General features: G+C 56.0%; 6 protein-coding genes across 6 annotated transcripts; 2 read left to right on the top strand and 4 right to left on the bottom strand.

Moving 5' to 3' along the window:
* Positions 1–1,046: 1,046 nt before the first annotated feature.
* Positions 1,047–1,941, top strand: MYCTH_2122076 (uncharacterized protein; the record flags this gene model as incomplete). Its single annotated transcript, XM_003658434.1, has 2 exons — positions 1,047–1,323; positions 1,607–1,941. 2 exons carry the CDS (start codon positions 1,047–1,049, stop codon positions 1,939–1,941), a joined length of 612 nt encoding a protein of 203 aa, XP_003658482.1.
* A 502-nt stretch (positions 1,942–2,443) lies between these two features.
* MYCTH_2294300 (uncharacterized protein) lies at positions 2,444–5,305 on the bottom strand. The gene is made up of 3 exons (XM_003658433.1): positions 4,996–5,305; positions 4,838–4,925; positions 2,444–4,768 (listed from the first exon to the last, which is right to left on the bottom strand). Exons 1-3 carry the CDS (start codon positions 5,122–5,124, stop codon positions 2,715–2,717), a joined length of 2,271 nt encoding a protein of 756 aa, XP_003658481.1. The 5' UTR covers positions 5,125–5,305; the 3' UTR covers positions 2,444–2,714.
* Positions 5,306–5,989: 684 nt separating this feature from the next.
* On the bottom strand, positions 5,990–7,555 carry MYCTH_2294298 (uncharacterized protein). The gene is made up of 2 exons (XM_003658432.1): positions 7,367–7,555; positions 5,990–7,260 (listed from the first exon to the last, which is right to left on the bottom strand). Exon 2 carries the CDS (start codon positions 6,979–6,981, stop codon positions 6,235–6,237), a length of 747 nt encoding a protein of 248 aa, XP_003658480.1. The 5' UTR covers positions 6,982–7,260; positions 7,367–7,555; the 3' UTR covers positions 5,990–6,234.
* Positions 7,556–7,670: 115 nt separating this feature from the next.
* Positions 7,671–8,492, bottom strand: MYCTH_2122073 (uncharacterized protein; the record flags this gene model as incomplete). The annotated part of the gene is made up of 4 exons (XM_003658431.1): positions 7,671–7,829; positions 7,892–8,068; positions 8,124–8,308; positions 8,471–8,492. 4 exons carry the CDS (start codon positions 8,490–8,492, stop codon positions 7,671–7,673), a joined length of 543 nt encoding a protein of 180 aa, XP_003658479.1.
* A 491-nt stretch (positions 8,493–8,983) lies between these two features.
* MYCTH_2294293 (uncharacterized protein) lies at positions 8,984–11,589 on the top strand. Its single transcript, XM_003658430.1, has 7 exons — positions 8,984–9,545; positions 9,623–9,921; positions 9,977–10,202; positions 10,257–10,318; positions 10,368–10,776; positions 11,056–11,133; positions 11,222–11,589. Exons 1-7 carry the CDS (start codon positions 9,252–9,254, stop codon positions 11,276–11,278), a joined length of 1,425 nt encoding a protein of 474 aa, XP_003658478.1. The 5' UTR covers positions 8,984–9,251; the 3' UTR covers positions 11,279–11,589.
* A 1,886-nt stretch (positions 11,590–13,475) lies between these two features.
* MYCTH_90789 (uncharacterized protein) lies at positions 13,476–14,459 on the bottom strand (the record flags this gene model as incomplete). Its single annotated transcript, XM_003658429.1, has 3 exons — positions 13,476–13,515; positions 13,578–14,213; positions 14,284–14,459. The coding sequence occupies 3 exons, from the start codon at positions 14,457–14,459 to the stop codon at positions 13,476–13,478; spliced, it is 852 nt and encodes a 283-aa protein (XP_003658477.1).
* Between the last annotated feature and the right edge of the window lie 445 nt (positions 14,460–14,904).

The raw sequence follows: 14,904 nt of genomic DNA, 5'->3' as shown, positions 1-14,904 counted from the left end.
GTATGCATTCATAGGCAGGTAGTAATAGCTACAGTACATATTACAATACCAAGTGTGCTGAGCTAATACCCGGCAGGACCAGATTATTTTTTTGTTACCTGAGTTCCAGGAGTGCAGCACACGCAAGCGGGTAGCTCACAGCACGCCACGACAACCCTGTGCCTTCCCGGTTCTTCCTGTGGGATGACCGGCACTGGTGGGAACACGACCTTAAGAAGCACGAAGTATCACTTATACGTACTGGACCTGATCTTGAACTAGGCAGCAGATGTGACGCGGTGGCATGGCATGCAAAGGAAACAGTCACTTGACTTCCGAAAATGGTGGACTCGCGTGGAACTGGCGTCGAACTTCTACTTAGGTACGAAGCTTACATATCCCAAATTCCTACCTCATCTAAGGAGGCTGCCATATTCTAACATGATTCACGGCCGACAGCAAGGGCCAACGGAATCCCCACCTCTTTCTGGTTTCCACCTCTAAGCGCAAAAGACTGCGTAAGCGAGGCACCGACTCATCATTTAGACTTCACGGATGTCAAGAGTTACAACATTGGGCGTTGCGAATGAGAGAAAGAACGCATTCCAGCCAACAACCCCCCGACAGATGCCGTTTCGAAACAGATCCTGCATGATGATTCGCCGCTGGCTATCTTGGCCTCGGCGCTCGCTTCTGCGTGTCACCAAAAAAAAAACAGCAAAGGAGTGTGGCCACGCTTGGCCCAGCCTGCCGCTCGCCTCGGGGGCATCGCCATGTCTTCAGCCATCTGATAGTCCCTAAAACTGCTTGATTCCAGCCACCAACATGCAAGCCGAGCCGCTAACATATTCTGGCTCGGAAGTTGCATCACCAACGTGCTCGCATGCCTCTCTGCTGGTTTCTCTTCCGCTGATCTGCACTTTGAACTCCATACAGTACTATATATACATACATACATACATACATACATACGTGCAATAAGAGCTAGCAGGAAGCCGACAGCCCCACCCGACGCCGGGAGCGATGCCCAGCAAAGCATCGCATCTCCTTCCACTTCCGCCGGCGGCATGCCATCGGGACGTCGGGGGACCGAGGCGTCATCGGCCCAGTTCTGCGGCCAACTTCTCCACCCCGTCCCTTCGTCTTTGGCCCATCGACAACTCTTGACGGCTGCAGCTCAACATCTTGGATGGTCCATCAATCTCCTTGGACAGGCGGTATGCATGAGCGCCTACCGCCCCGCCGTCCAATCAGCACGCTACGGTGCGGTTTTGGCTCATCCGTCGGCCGTGGTCGCGCTCACGGCGGCCTGCCCTCCAACACCGGCAACCAGAGGCGTTGAGGGTGTTGCTTTGGCGAGTTAATTTTGGGGAAACAAACCTCTCGGGGCGCGGGGGGGCGCGCGCGCGGGTAGGGTGGCCGCCGTTGTTCAGCCGCGGGCGTCTACACCGGATTGTCAAACGAGCCGCCCGAGTTTGGCGAGCTGTGCCAGGAAAACGCATGACTGCGCCGCCTTTTTGTTTCCGTGTTTGCTTGCCTGGCCTGTTGGGACGCTGACGGGCGCGTGTGCCACAGCCGTAGCGGCTCCGAGCCTTCGGGCCACTCGCTAACCCAACAATCTGCTTAGCGAAACCGGTCCGGCCGGACAAGAAGCCCGGGTCCAGGCACGTTTTGATTCCGCGAGTCCCGACACTGACCGGCCCAGGTTGCAACGCAACACCATATTTTTCCCCCACCGCCGCCATCGGCGTTCCACGTCCCACGGCCCTTCAGAATGGGCTACTGCCACCCTGTAATTTTCGCCCTCCATACATCCGCGGCGTTGGAAGCATTGATTGGGTTTCCGGTGTTCTCCTCGCCCTGGCTCTCCTGGTCTCACCACCGGAAAGCGGAGACCCGTCAGATGGAAGAGGGGACTTCTTCTGGGCCGTCCAATGTGGCCGCATCGAGGCCGAGCCCTGAGCTGGCCCACGGAGGAAGGAACAATAACCAAGGCAGCACCGAAGTCACTTGCCTATCCTGTAAGGCACCCGACCGCAAACTGCGAGGGTGGTACACTCAACACCAGCCACTGGGAGCCAATCCTGCCGTGATTTCGCTTTGTGAGGAGTAACTGCCCTGGTAACCCAAGCCAGCTTTTGAGACCAAGTGTTTTTTTTTTTTTTTTTTTTTTTTTTTTTTTTTTTTTTTTTTTTTTTTTTTTTTTTTACATTTGCAGACCAGATGGTTTGGAGGAGGCTTGGACGAGACAATGCCACCGATAGTTTACTACTTCCCAACTAGGATTCGGAGAGAAGGCATCCTCCCCCCCTTCCCCGCTCTGTCAACGGAGCCCGTTAACCATTGTTTGTTCTGGAGGAATGGGTTCTCAGCATACAAACTGTGGGCAGGCGACAAGCCAACATGCCGCCGAAGAAGCACCTATCACCTTTGGCTGAGACACTCAGGCTAGATTCTAGAGGACTCACTCACTATTGCCTCCTGGCAAGGTAGGTAAAGACTAAACGAGATGAGGTTGGAGATCTCGGCAAAAAAAAAAAAAAAAAATTCCCTCTATTATGCGCATCAACATACAGGCACATACGCCGTCCAAACGCCGTGAATTCGCAAAGCATGTCTTCTATCCCACAGGTCACATGAGTATGTTTTTGCCGTCCCATCGTCAATCATAACAAGGACACCCCATCCAGCGCCCTCTTCGTCCCTACCCCAACAGTAAGTTGTCCATCAGGTTCTCAGTGGTCCCAGGGCATCGTCTCGGGGTACTTTCTCCCGCCGACACCGGTAACCCCGGACGCCGACATGGCCGGGCTGGGCATCCTCTCCCTCTCCCTCTCCCGGTCGCGATCGCGATCACGATCACGATCACGATTCCGCTCTCTAGGCAAGCGTTCCCCTTCTCTTAGCCACCGCTCCCCACCACCGCCACCACTGCTATCGTCCCTGAACCGCTCCCGCTCCCTCTCCCGCTCCCGCTCCCTGCTCTCTAGCCTGATGCGCTCGCGATCGCGATCGCGCTCACGCTCGCGTTCCCTCATCATCAGCTCCCTCTCCCTGTCCCGGTCTCGCCCCCGGTCGACACGGATGCTGTCCCACTCGGCCCGCCTCCGCGTCCCATCCAGCCGGTCCAGATCGGTGTGGCTGCTGGTGCGCCGGGTATAACCACCACTACCGCCGCCGCCGCCGCCGCCGTCGACGACGGACCCGGTGGAATACAGCCCGCGACGTGACGACGAGAGGTGGTCGTAGTCGTCGTCCGAGTTGACGCGGCGCCGGGCCGCGGCGGCGGCGCCCGAGAGCGGGGTGCCAGGGCCGGCGTCACGGTTCAGGGCAGACGCGGCGGCGGAGGCGGCGGGGCTCGGGCTGGGGACGAGACGCTCGGCCCTGTCACGAATGTCTCGGGCGGCGTCCCGCCTCTCGGCGAGGCGGTGCCGGTCGCTCTCGCTGTGCGCTCTGTCGCGCTCCCGGAGAGACGGCCGATCCCGTTCCCGCTCCCGCTCTCGCTCTCGCTCCCGGTCCCGGTAGATCCGATCCCGATCCCGGTCCCGTTCTCTCTCTCTCTCCTTTTCCCGGCGATGGTAGTCTTTGAGCTCGCTGGATTGTCGCCTGCTGCGCCTCCGCCGTTCCTCTTCCAGGTCGGTGTCGTCGGTATCGATCTCGGACCATGACCGGCTCAAGCGAGAATTGGGCAGTACATCCTCTCTCGAGACCCCTGCCGACCGGGGAGGTCTCTCTCGTCTCCCACGCGAGCTGCTTACGCTGCGTGCTCTATCTGCTGGGCTGATGAAGCTAGTGATTTTTTCCTTGATATCGGAGAGAGTGCTATGCCATTTGCCGTCGTCGTAGCTTGGCGTGCGCCCGGCATCGGATGACCGAGACGAGTGCATGTGTGACGGAGGAACCGGGCTTGGGCCCGCCGTGGTGCGAACGACACGTGGCGAGTCCTCAGAGCTGTTGGTGTAGACGCGGCGAATGGAGATTGGTGGTGGCTCATTTGACCGTCCAGTATGTCGCGGAGTACTCCGCGGACTGATGGCCGGATCATCCGAGCCTGACGACGTGCTGCTGTAACGTCGGGGTTGGCTATGCCGGCGGCGATGTGGTTCCCTGTCGGGCACGAGACGTGTTACCCGTGCGGGGCGTGCATCTTGTGGCGAGTGCGGATAGTCAGAGAAACTCCGGCGGCGTGGGGCGGGATCTTCTTGCGACGCCGTGGGACGGCGCACAAAGTGCTCTCGCTCCCGGGCCCGCTCCCGCTCCCGCTCAGGGGATCTGCCCGTCGGCGTGTGGCGAGGCGATGGAATACGAACGTAAGCAACGTTGACAGGCCGCGAAGCGAAGTAGTCGCGCGGCGATGCCGGGTTGACACGGACGTGGGTGTAGGGAACCTTGCGTTCAGCGAACTCGGGCTGAGCGGTCTCCTTGGGCGCCTCGGCCTCCTCCTCGGCGGCCAGCTTCGACCGTGCCCTTTGCGCACACTCCTGATACCAACGATCAGTGTCGGAGTCAACGTCGGCTGGGAAAGCCTCCTGCGGAAGATCGGCGGGCAGCGGAGTGCCCGTGTCGGGGTGCTTCAGAGCCCAGTTAGCGGCGGCATACTGCAGTACTGGCACCTGTATCTGGGGTTCCAGCAAGGTCTGGATTGCCTGCCAGCGCACGAAGCCTTTGGTCGTGAGCGCCGGAATCGAGGGGGCGGCAAAATCGTCGTCGCCCGGCAAAAGGGAGTGCTGGCAGCCCAATCCTTGGTAAACCGTGGAGATGCCCGCATGGGGCATGTCGACGAAGAATGCTACATGCGAATTACATCAGCACTGCCAAAAGCAAAGAGATTTCGAATAGGGTAGAATGAGTAGCCTACAGTCCCAATCATGGCCGGCAGTCTTGTAGAAGGCGGCTAGTTTCGCAGGGGTCAAGTGGGCGTCAGTCTTGTCCCCCAGCTCGCTCGCCTTGAGGTCTTTGTTAGCAAGAGTGGCCCGGAGAGTCAATGTGTCAAGAATGGCTCGGATTGCGACGAACAATATGCTGCGCGATGGCTCGAAGGAGTGCATCGAAGATGGGGGTCGGCACGGGGATCGGTTTTGCTTTCGCAAACAAAAAGCCGTAGAAGGACTTGCCGTCCTTGGCCTCGCTTGATGTGGCGGCCATTGTCAAAATATCAAGGCAACCTCATTGCGGTCTGGTCTTTGATGATGGAGCGCGATAGTGGCCGGTAACCATGCCCCCGAGCCTGGCTCACGGCTGAGTGTTATTATCGTGGGGTGGGTTGATAGGCACGCGATTGAAGGAGGGGTTAGCGATCGCAGGCGGGCATTCACATGCGTGTATGTATCTATTCCGCGGCTGAAAATCGGCTGCGAGATTCCAGGCGGCGCACTGGATCGAGATTTAGGCTGCCGTGCGCCTTAGCGAATTCGATCTGCCCTCAAGCCTCTTTTCGGGGCTTTCGGCCCACGGTTAAAGTTGGCCGTTTGCTGATGCATCGGTCGGATTTCCAGGCAGACTTTTGAGTCACTTGGCCGTGGATGGAGGGTTTTGGGTCGAGCATGCAGCAAGGGCTGAATCCCTGGTGTCACACGTTCTGCGGCAGCGAGCGGCGCTGCGCCCAGATTCGAAACCAACCGACATTTCCAAATCGAGAGACGGCGGTTGGCGTGTATGCGCAGTAACTAACAGGTCCTTGCCGAGTGGCTTGGTGAGAGTGCCTTGGTCAGTTAGCGGGGAAGCGGCCGACACGTGTGACTCGTGGCAGGTTGCGTTTGTTCCCGTCCTACTTGCGTGTGGCTGAGGTTGGTTCATGAGTTTGTTACGCTCCTTCATCTTGCCCAGACAGAACTGGCCAGCTCGGTTGCCTCAATTCGGAGCAATTCAAGGCGGTGATTCGGAGCCATTGCAACCTGTGCGGTTTGCATGGCTATGGTGAAGAACAACATTAGAAGGACCATTTGTGTGAAGTGCTTCTGCCCGGCCTGAGCATTTCGCCGCAGACCTATGAGGCCTCATGAAGCCACTGCAGGGGTTAGGGTTCACTATCCCCAGTCCTGAGGCATGACTCACCTGAACTTGACCTCGGTCGATAGAAGATCGGGATAGAAACGAGGAAAAAGAAAAAGAAACAAAACCAAGTCTATCAGGGACAAGCCAAGCGGGGATCTTTTCAGACCGCAAATGAAGAAAAAGCGATGTAAATAAAAGGCGCCCTCCAACACTTTCCACACACGCCAACCCCAACAAACCCCACCCCGCCTCTGTTGATTCTTATTCCTCCGTCTTGGGGAAATACCAGAACGTAGGCAACCCGATCAAGTTGTCTGGCCCTTTCCCCTTGCGCGAGTCTACGGCCAGCCAGGTCAGGAACCACTCGAACCCGGACTTCTTGAGCACCCCCTGGCTCCTATCGTTCCCGTCCGCCGTGATCGCGAGGAGCCGCTCCCTCACGAGCCCGCCCTCGCCCCTCGCCTCGTCTCCCCCGATCGTCCGCGGGTCGACCTCGATCTCGGTCTCCTCCCGCTCCAGCCGCTCCCACGCGCCGAGCCATGCCCTCAGGAACTCGGTGGCGAACCCGTTACCCCAGGCGTCCCTCTTGAGCATGTAGCCGACCTCGGGCCTCCCCAGGCTCGACCGCGGCGCGTGGCAGCCGCCGACGCCGATGAACTCGCCCGTCTCGCGCAGGCAGATGGCGAAATTGTAGTGCGACTGGTCCCGCGGCGGGAGGAACGCCCGCAGCCTCGTCCAGGTGAGCTCCTCGTCCGCGTCCGGCACGCCCACGGCCGTCCAGTACATCACCTCAGGCTCGGTGCGCAACGCGCGGAAGGCCCCAAAGTCGTCCTCGGTCAGAGCGCGCAGGACAAGCCGCTCCGTCGTAATGGGCTGGCGGACGCTATGGGGTGGGAAGGGCTGCCGCGGGCGGGTGGTGCGGACGCGGATAAAGGTGCGCGGATCTGGCTCCGTGCCCGGGGTTGGGCGTTGCTCCGACGAGGAGGAGAGCTCCGGTGCGGCGGACATATCGGACTCCGGGTTTGCCCTCTTTATGTGGGGTCTCCCTCGGGAGGTTGATTCTGAGGTTCGGATGAAGCAAAGAGACCACCTGGACTGGTTTCTTCGGCGGTGAGTGGAGAAAAAAAGCATACACCGAGGCGTGGATAGGTTTATGAAAGAGAAAACGGAAATACGGGAAATCACACTAGCAAGGTCGCGCAAAGCCTTCTTCTTAGACCTTCGTGCCTCGTACCGGACATTGTTCAAGTGACTCACGCGGGGAGCCCGTTGCGACGACAAAATAGCCTCATGTACACTAAGTAAGCCAGCTTCCTCTTTTGGAGTGGAACATGCACCATATATGCACCCGTGCTCATCACTCGGTCGGCCCAGGTCGGATCAAAAAACTCACCGCTTTCATGGGTCGGCGGATGGCATTATCGAGGCCCGTCGGGCTTGTTAGTCCCCCGACTGCCACCCACACCATCGAGGCTTAGCCTGCCGTCAAATGAGCAGCGGCAATTGAATACGCGCCCGCAATTGCACTCCCACCACGGATGGCCGAGCGAAACTGGCAGACTTGCTCACAAACGCAGAACCCGTGCTTGACCATTTATTCATTTCATGCTCGTCCTAGGGAGCAAATGCAGGATATCCCGTTTTTCCTGATGAACACCTGAAGAACCTGCCAACCCCAACCACAATCATGAAACCGCTCAAGCAAAAGTGGACGGGCGCTTCGCGCTGAAGAGCTTCTTGTTGTTGATCTTGGGGACGCGGTGCGGCAGAGGGAAAGAGAGGTTCTTGGCAACGAGCTGCTTGATGTAGGGGCGCCTGATGTCCTCGGTCTTCTCAAGCTCGACAACGCGGAGAATCTGTGTCCATGTCAGCTATTCAGGCTTCCAGACGACTGCTATATCCGGGGGGCCGCTCATACGTGGATCGACCTGAAGCGGGCACGGTGGCGGGCGGCCATGTCGGCATAGAGAGCCTCGACGGCAGCGGTCCTCGAGGTCTCACGGTACTCCTTGTACATGTTGTGGGTGCCGGACCGCGAGTCGTAGCGGATCCAGATGCCAAAGTTCTTGACCTTCAGGGGGTGCTTCTCGGAGATCTGGCGAGGAATCAGCACCGAGCCCGAAACCGTTTCGTATCCCAGCTGCACCTACCACATTGACGCTGACGATCTCACCAGTGGCCTTCTTGACCTTGCGAAGACCACGAAGGAAGTACCAGAAGCGGGACTTGGCAACGACCTCGTTCGGCGCGAAAATGCGCATGCGGTAGAGGCTGGGGTTGGGGTTGGCCTCCGTGGGCAAGTGGCGCCCAATCACCTGGTATTCCTGAAGACGACCTGAACCACAATGTCAGCGTACACGGCCCCAGCCCAGCTTGCGCGCAATGTACAAGAAATAAGGTCGACGAGAGTCGTATCGCTAGTCGAAAACCATCGGCAGGTATGTGGTCGAGGTTGTTGGCAACTGGGCAGGCTTAATGACGCCCTTTTAAGCCCGACTTCCAAACCAAGTCCGCGTCATCGTGACACCTTCGATTCGATAATAGACCACAACATATGGTTCGGGCCTCCCCGTTCTTGTAATCGACCGCCCAAAGATGGTGACATTTTACATCGAATCTCCGATCGTGGGTCGGTGCTCGAACTCGTAGCCGGCGATGCAATGACTTGACGACAGTGAAAACAAAAACTGCTTACCCATCTGCTTGAACGTTAGAAAATATCTCCAATGCCAGGTTTTGGCGGATAACGGGAACTTACTGTGATTATTTCCCGCTGCGGATCACGAAGTCGTTGGTGAGCTGTCGGAGTCCTGAATTAGCGATCGCGAAAGCTGGAAAAAATTGGGTGCGCCTAGTTTAGGGCTAGGAGCGCTTGGACCAGCCAGGTATTCGCCAAGCCAGAAGATTGTGGCGGTGCGAAGCCAAGTGGCACAAAGCGCCACAAAGTGTGGGGTTATCACCGGTCTCTCATGTTGTGCAAGGGACACCACTGCCCAATCAGATAACTAACCCCATCCAAAACTCACCTTCACTGCAACTTCAGCAGCAACAACTAGACAGTTTTTTGGCAAACCCCCGAAACAGCTGTATTTGGTTGACTTTGAGTGTCGGAAGCACGGTAACCTTCGTATATCGAGTCCCAGCTTATTGTCAGAGAAAAGAGATACGAGACCACGGTTTACCACCCGTTCACCTCAACTCTCAGGAACCTTGGCGGGGCAGTAATCAGTTGCATCCACACCGACCTCGTCATAGCCAGCGACCTCAGCATCCCCAACATGGAGATCGGTCCCGCCTTGTACAACAGATTTGCCGAGGCTCTGAGCAATGAGAATGGCTATCGACTTGCTGAAACATTATCGCCAGACATCCCAAACGAACAATTGAGGAAGGTTTTCAAGAGTCAAAATGCTCAGAATATCAAGAACGTTCTCAGGCGCGGTCTGCAGGGGAATGCTGCCCTCGCTCTTGATCATCAAACCCTACAGGGCTGGGTCGATGTATACGCGGCATATTGGAATGCCACGGGAGTTCTTCTGACGGCTCGGGAGTCAGAGAGCGACAGCAGCAAGGTGGGTGCCTCATAATCTCCAAGTCGCTCCTTGTCGCCGTCCAAATATGTCGAGTTGATCGCTGAGTCCTGTTGTAGTCGTCGCACCTGGTGTGGACAAAGGTCTACGAGGCTTGGACTGAACTCCTGAACACCCTGCTCCGGGGTTACCAGAACTTTGGTTTCGAAGCTTTCACCATCCCCTGCCTGTATGTGGTGTGCAAGTATCTTCGTGTTTTTGCCATTCAAGCGGACGAGGAGCGGAATAGAAACGCCCCCTTCGACAATGGTGCAACAACTCTCCAAGATGACTTCGACCCAGAGACCAACAAGAATCAGAAGTTGGAAGATTGTGCGCGAGTCTTGTCCAGAGTCTTCATGATTTGCCAAACAGATCGGTACGCGCATTCTCCTTCGATCCGATCACCACTACAGAGTCTCACCATGGTCCAGGGCACCACTCGAAGAATCGCGAAAATGGGGTAGCTACTACATCGCCAACCTCCTTCTCAAGACTTACTTCCGATTGAACTCAGCGTCCCTTTCCAAGAACATTCTGAACAGCTTGCGCGCCGGCGGCCGGGATATGCCGGACTTCTCCCTCTTTCCAAAGTCTCAACAAGTAACATTCAAGTATTACGAAGGAGTCCTGGCTTTCCTGGAGGAGAACTATATCCAGGTACTGTCATTGGTTCCCGCGAAACCGTCTAGACGACTACTAACGATTCCCGAGGCCGAGGAGTGCTTGACCGAGGCGTGGAATCTGTGTCATAAGAATGCAATGAGGAATAAGGAGTGAGTATGTCCATGCCCAGTCACTCCGCTCACGGACTAACATACCCAGGCTTATCCTGACATACCTCATCCCATGCCATCTCATCAAGAGCCACACCTTGCCGACCAAAAAGTTGCTGGAGCCGTTCCCAAGACTGCAGAAACTCTTCCTTCCTCTCTGCCGGTGTATCAAACGAGGAGAGCTTCACAAGTTCGATCTTGCGTTGCAGGAAGGCGAGGACGAGTTTGTCAAGCGCCGCATCTATCTTACCTTGGAAAGGGGCCGCGATATCGCGCTGCGGAATCTACTGCGGAAGGTCTTCATTGCCCGCGGGTTTGAGGAGGCCAAAGAAGGAGAAAAGCCCGTTCGTCGTACTCGTGTGCCCGTCGCTGAGTTCGCCGCCGCCATCAGCCTAGGCAGCCAGGAGAAGATTGACAACGACGAGGTTGAGTGCTTGTTGGCCAACATGATATACAAGGTAAGCCAGGTGTGCGCATGATGTTCCCCCAAGAGAGACGTCGATGGTCTCCTCGGAGCCGATGAAGGCGTGCCCTTTCTCCTTCCATCAGCAATCAGAGCCTACAATGTGAGGCAAGGCGCAACGCCCAGTAGCTCTGATGATGCCTGACGCCCAGTGCTGCCTCGTCGGGCGCGTGTCTGCCTAAGGAATCCTAGGCAGCGTCACCGGTGATGCAAACACACCGATTAGCACAAATCGTTGCCCCGGCAATGAGTCATTTTGCTAATTGCCGTTCAGGGTCACATGAAGGGATACATTTCACGCCAGCACGGCATCGTCGTGCTCAGCAAGTCAGGGGCATTCCCTGGCACGGGGGTATGAGGGGTTGAGGATTGCTTTCTTAGCGAGAGCAGTCAACAAATCCTGTTTTTTGCCGGCTCGCTGACCCATGGTATCAATCAAGAAAGCGCTGAGGAAGGTGCACAAGGGCCAGTTCCGTGCGCGAGTTAGACAAATGTGATGGCACAGTCCTGGGTTCGACGGGATGAGACAGAAGAGGCCACGCCGCGGTTATTGAGCGGCTGACTTTGTTGGCTGCATGATACTTATCGCGTGCTTTTAGCGTCGGAAAGCGCGGGATGCTCGTGAAATTTTGGTGACTGATTCAACCGACGTAGTCTGTGACGCGGAATTGAAGCAAACAGCTAACGCCCCTTGGTCTCCTACCGTAGGAGAGGCGACCGAGACGGGAGAGCGAAAGGCTGGATGCCTTGATGGATGATAATGTTTGCACTTCTCAAACTCCGACAAGAGTGCCGAGATGCGAAACCGTGGCCCTTCGTCCAACAACCAGCGCAGCCAACCCGCCCCCTTGTACATACGAAGTAGACTCTCAGTTGGCAGGCAGCAAGTCGCAAGATGGCATGGGTTGCTCCAGAAACGCCCAATCAGGTAACGAACCACAAACAATCGCCACTCGTGTTCGTTTCGTCTTGCCTCGCATCAAATCCACACCCCTGCCTTTCCTGCCAAGAATTTAAAGGAACAGGGGAACTTCGGACCTCATTGATTCCTCCTGCCCGTCCTACGTCCTACACTAATCCAGGCATGCCGGGCGTACTACGGAGTAGTAGGGACGGGAAGCCGCCAAGAAATTCACGCCTGTTCACGCCTGTTCACGCGTCCCACACGCGCACAGTTCGCGCGCCACGGTGTAAGCTGGCATGGGTTGGTTTAATGGCTTGCATATCGCACGCTCGGCAAGCACCCGCTGTGAATCTCCAACAAGTGACTCACTCACGCTGCTGATCAAGCCGCTATAAGCTACCGTATGTGCGTTATAGTGTATGCATACTACTAAAAATGTAACTGTCTCACAGCAGGCGATGATAGGTTTGTCGGTCCTCGTCGACGGTGGTAACTGAAGAAACGTCTTCCGTCCCCTTTAATGTTCAGAACACCGTTTCAGGCCAACCCCTTTGGTGTATCGTATCTCCTGGTTCGGCGACTTTCGGTGTCCGTTTTCGAATTGCTGCTTTTTTTTCTTTTCTTTCAAAGAAAAATGACAAACGGAGTACTCCGTATACTCCTTAAAATTACAGTGCCAAGAGATTCACACCCCTGAAAGTCATTTCCAAACCGGACAAGCCGGGGCGCAAAATTCTGAGCCGCGGAGAGACCCGGTCCGGTGGTTTTTTGTTCTCTCTCTAGTGTACCTTGACGCTAACGCAAACCACTTATTAGTGGTGGCCCACAAGATCCGTTGTAATGGATCGGTGGGTCCGTGAATTGCTTTCTTTGCCCGACGGCGTCGCCGGGAGGTTCACGCCAAGAGGGATCAGCTTTTTCACATGCAACATCACGGAATGTGCAAGATTTCGACAGAATTCTGGTTGCTCAGTGATATTATACTGTATAGTGAGGGAATGAGCACCAGGAATGTGGTTTTTTTTTTCTTTTGGAGATCATCCTCCTCTGGGCGATATGTCCTTTTCAGAACAATGCCCCCAACACCCTAGTGTAGAACGTGTGATGAATGAGAGCGAGAAGCAAAGGTTGTCTCAGGTCTCCTCACACTTTCACATCTCCGCCATCCCGCTGCTTGCCAGAGTCAAGTATCCCAAAATTCCACCACTAACGAAAAAAGAAACACCGGACACTGAGATCTCCACCCAGAAAAAAAAAAGCCTATACCCCTGAAAGCAACCGTCTCTGATAAACGGCATCTCTCGTGCAGCAGGGGTATGTCATCATCCTGCCCCAAATGAATCCCATGAGAACGCAAACTGCCAAAACTGGAAATCCTCCGCCGCCTAAACAAGGTCGTGTCATGAGGGTATGCTGTTGTACAAGTTTGAAGGTTATGGGAGAGGAAGAAGAGCAGAAGTGAGACCAACTCCAACATGTAAAAGTAGGAAAACAAGGAAACAAAGAAACAAAACCCAAAGAACCCGCCCTGATGCACCGTTATCATGAAGCCATGATGGAACATGTCTATACCCAAGCCGGACCCGGAAAAAAAGTATTATACCGTATTAAGTGAAAAAAATGGAATCGTGTGTAGAGAATCGGAAGAGGCCGGGGGGGAGGTTGTAGTATCGTCCATCGCAGAGTCGAGAACCCCATAAGGGGCAGGTATCATTGTTGTTGAGGGGTGTTGAAAACTGGGTATCAATCGTCTCGTAAACAGGGGTGGCAAAAGAAAGTGAGATGGGAGCCTAGAAGGGACGGCCGCTGCGAGGAGTGCGAGGCGTGCTACTGTTTGATGATGATTTGTTAATGCCGAGTTGAACGGAGCAAAGGGAACTGTCTGAACTTACGCAGCGCTCGAGATGTCGTCGACGTGGTTGCAAAGGGCAACAAACAGGTCAAAGAAGAGCTGAGTGCCGCCGTTGAACATCTCGAGTTGCATGGTGCCGCTGCGCTTGAAGGTGTTCCGGCTGCGGATGATGAGGGCCAGATAATGGGCGCGGAGCTTGGAGTCGGTGTCGGGGGTGTTGGCGTAGGCGTAGCGGGCCGAGGCCAGGATGGTGCTGGCCTGGATGCCGGACTGGAGACCTTGCTTGCGCAAAGAGATGCGCTTCAGCTCCTCGAGACCGTACTTTTCGGCAGCGCAGTAGATGGCCGTGTCCTTGAGCAACTCGCCCTCGACGCTGTGGTGGTAGATGGTGGCCTCGGAGCGGCCATCCTCGCCAGCCTCTTCCAGCTCCCACGAGTTCCTCTTCTTGTTGAACACCAGCCGCGGGTAGTAGTCTCCCTTGTAGAGGTATTCGAGAATGGATGAGAAGACTTCGGGCTCTTCGTCGGGCAGCGAGATCTTCTTGGTCTGCGAGTCCATCAACTGGTTCCTCAGGACGCTCTGGAAAAAGGGCGAAGCGCTGAGGATGTTCTCATGGGCGGCGAAAATCCTCTGCTCCTGGCCGACGACAAGGGTGACGATGGCCGAGACGAAACCGCTAGAGCCGCTTCACGTCAGCATCTCTTGCATACTCTATAGGGAGCCGCATCGGCAGGCGGGCAACTCACCCCAGGGTAGTCTCGGATGCACCAGCGTTGGAGACGGTGCCAGCACGGCGACGTCCCAACTCAACAGGCCTCTTCGAGATGCCAGCTTCCTTGGTGAAGGACGAGCTTGCTCTCCTGTGCCTCCCAGACTTGGAGACACTCTTCGTCTGAGACGGCTCGAAGCGTCGAGAGAACATGTTGACTTGACCCACTAACCCGAGTCGGTTGCCCGTCTTCTCCACCGATGTCTCTGCCAAATTCGGATCAACGGCCTGTCAACGGTGTCGACGACTCAACCGGACCCAAAAACTCTGGGGGTCCTCGTTGACGTCCGCCGTGTTCGAGATCGCGATGCCCTACGGCGGTGTGGGGGGAAAGGGTGATGATGCAGCAGGCCCGAAACAGAAAGATGCAATAGTGTAAACACCAAAGGACAATATGAGATGATTAAAAAAAAGGAAAAATGAAAGATCCCGATGTTGATAGCTCGATGATTTCTCGATGAGCGAGGACCTACCTTCTTAAGCAGTGCTCAAGGTGGGCTTAGAATGAGGATGGTTGAAAAATTTTCCCATCTCATTTCCGCCGAGGCAAGTCGCAGGGCTGATCTTTAAAAGTCGGGAGGGATGCAGAGATGCCTGG

Source organism: Thermothelomyces thermophilus, chromosome 1 (genome assembly GCF_000226095.1).
Source record: "Thermothelomyces thermophilus ATCC 42464 chromosome 1, complete sequence".
Taxonomy (NCBI): Eukaryota; Fungi; Ascomycota; class Sordariomycetes; order Sordariales; family Chaetomiaceae; genus Thermothelomyces; species Thermothelomyces thermophilus.
Note: the sequence above shows the minus strand (reverse complement) of the source record. Positions and strands in the feature narration are given on the sequence as shown.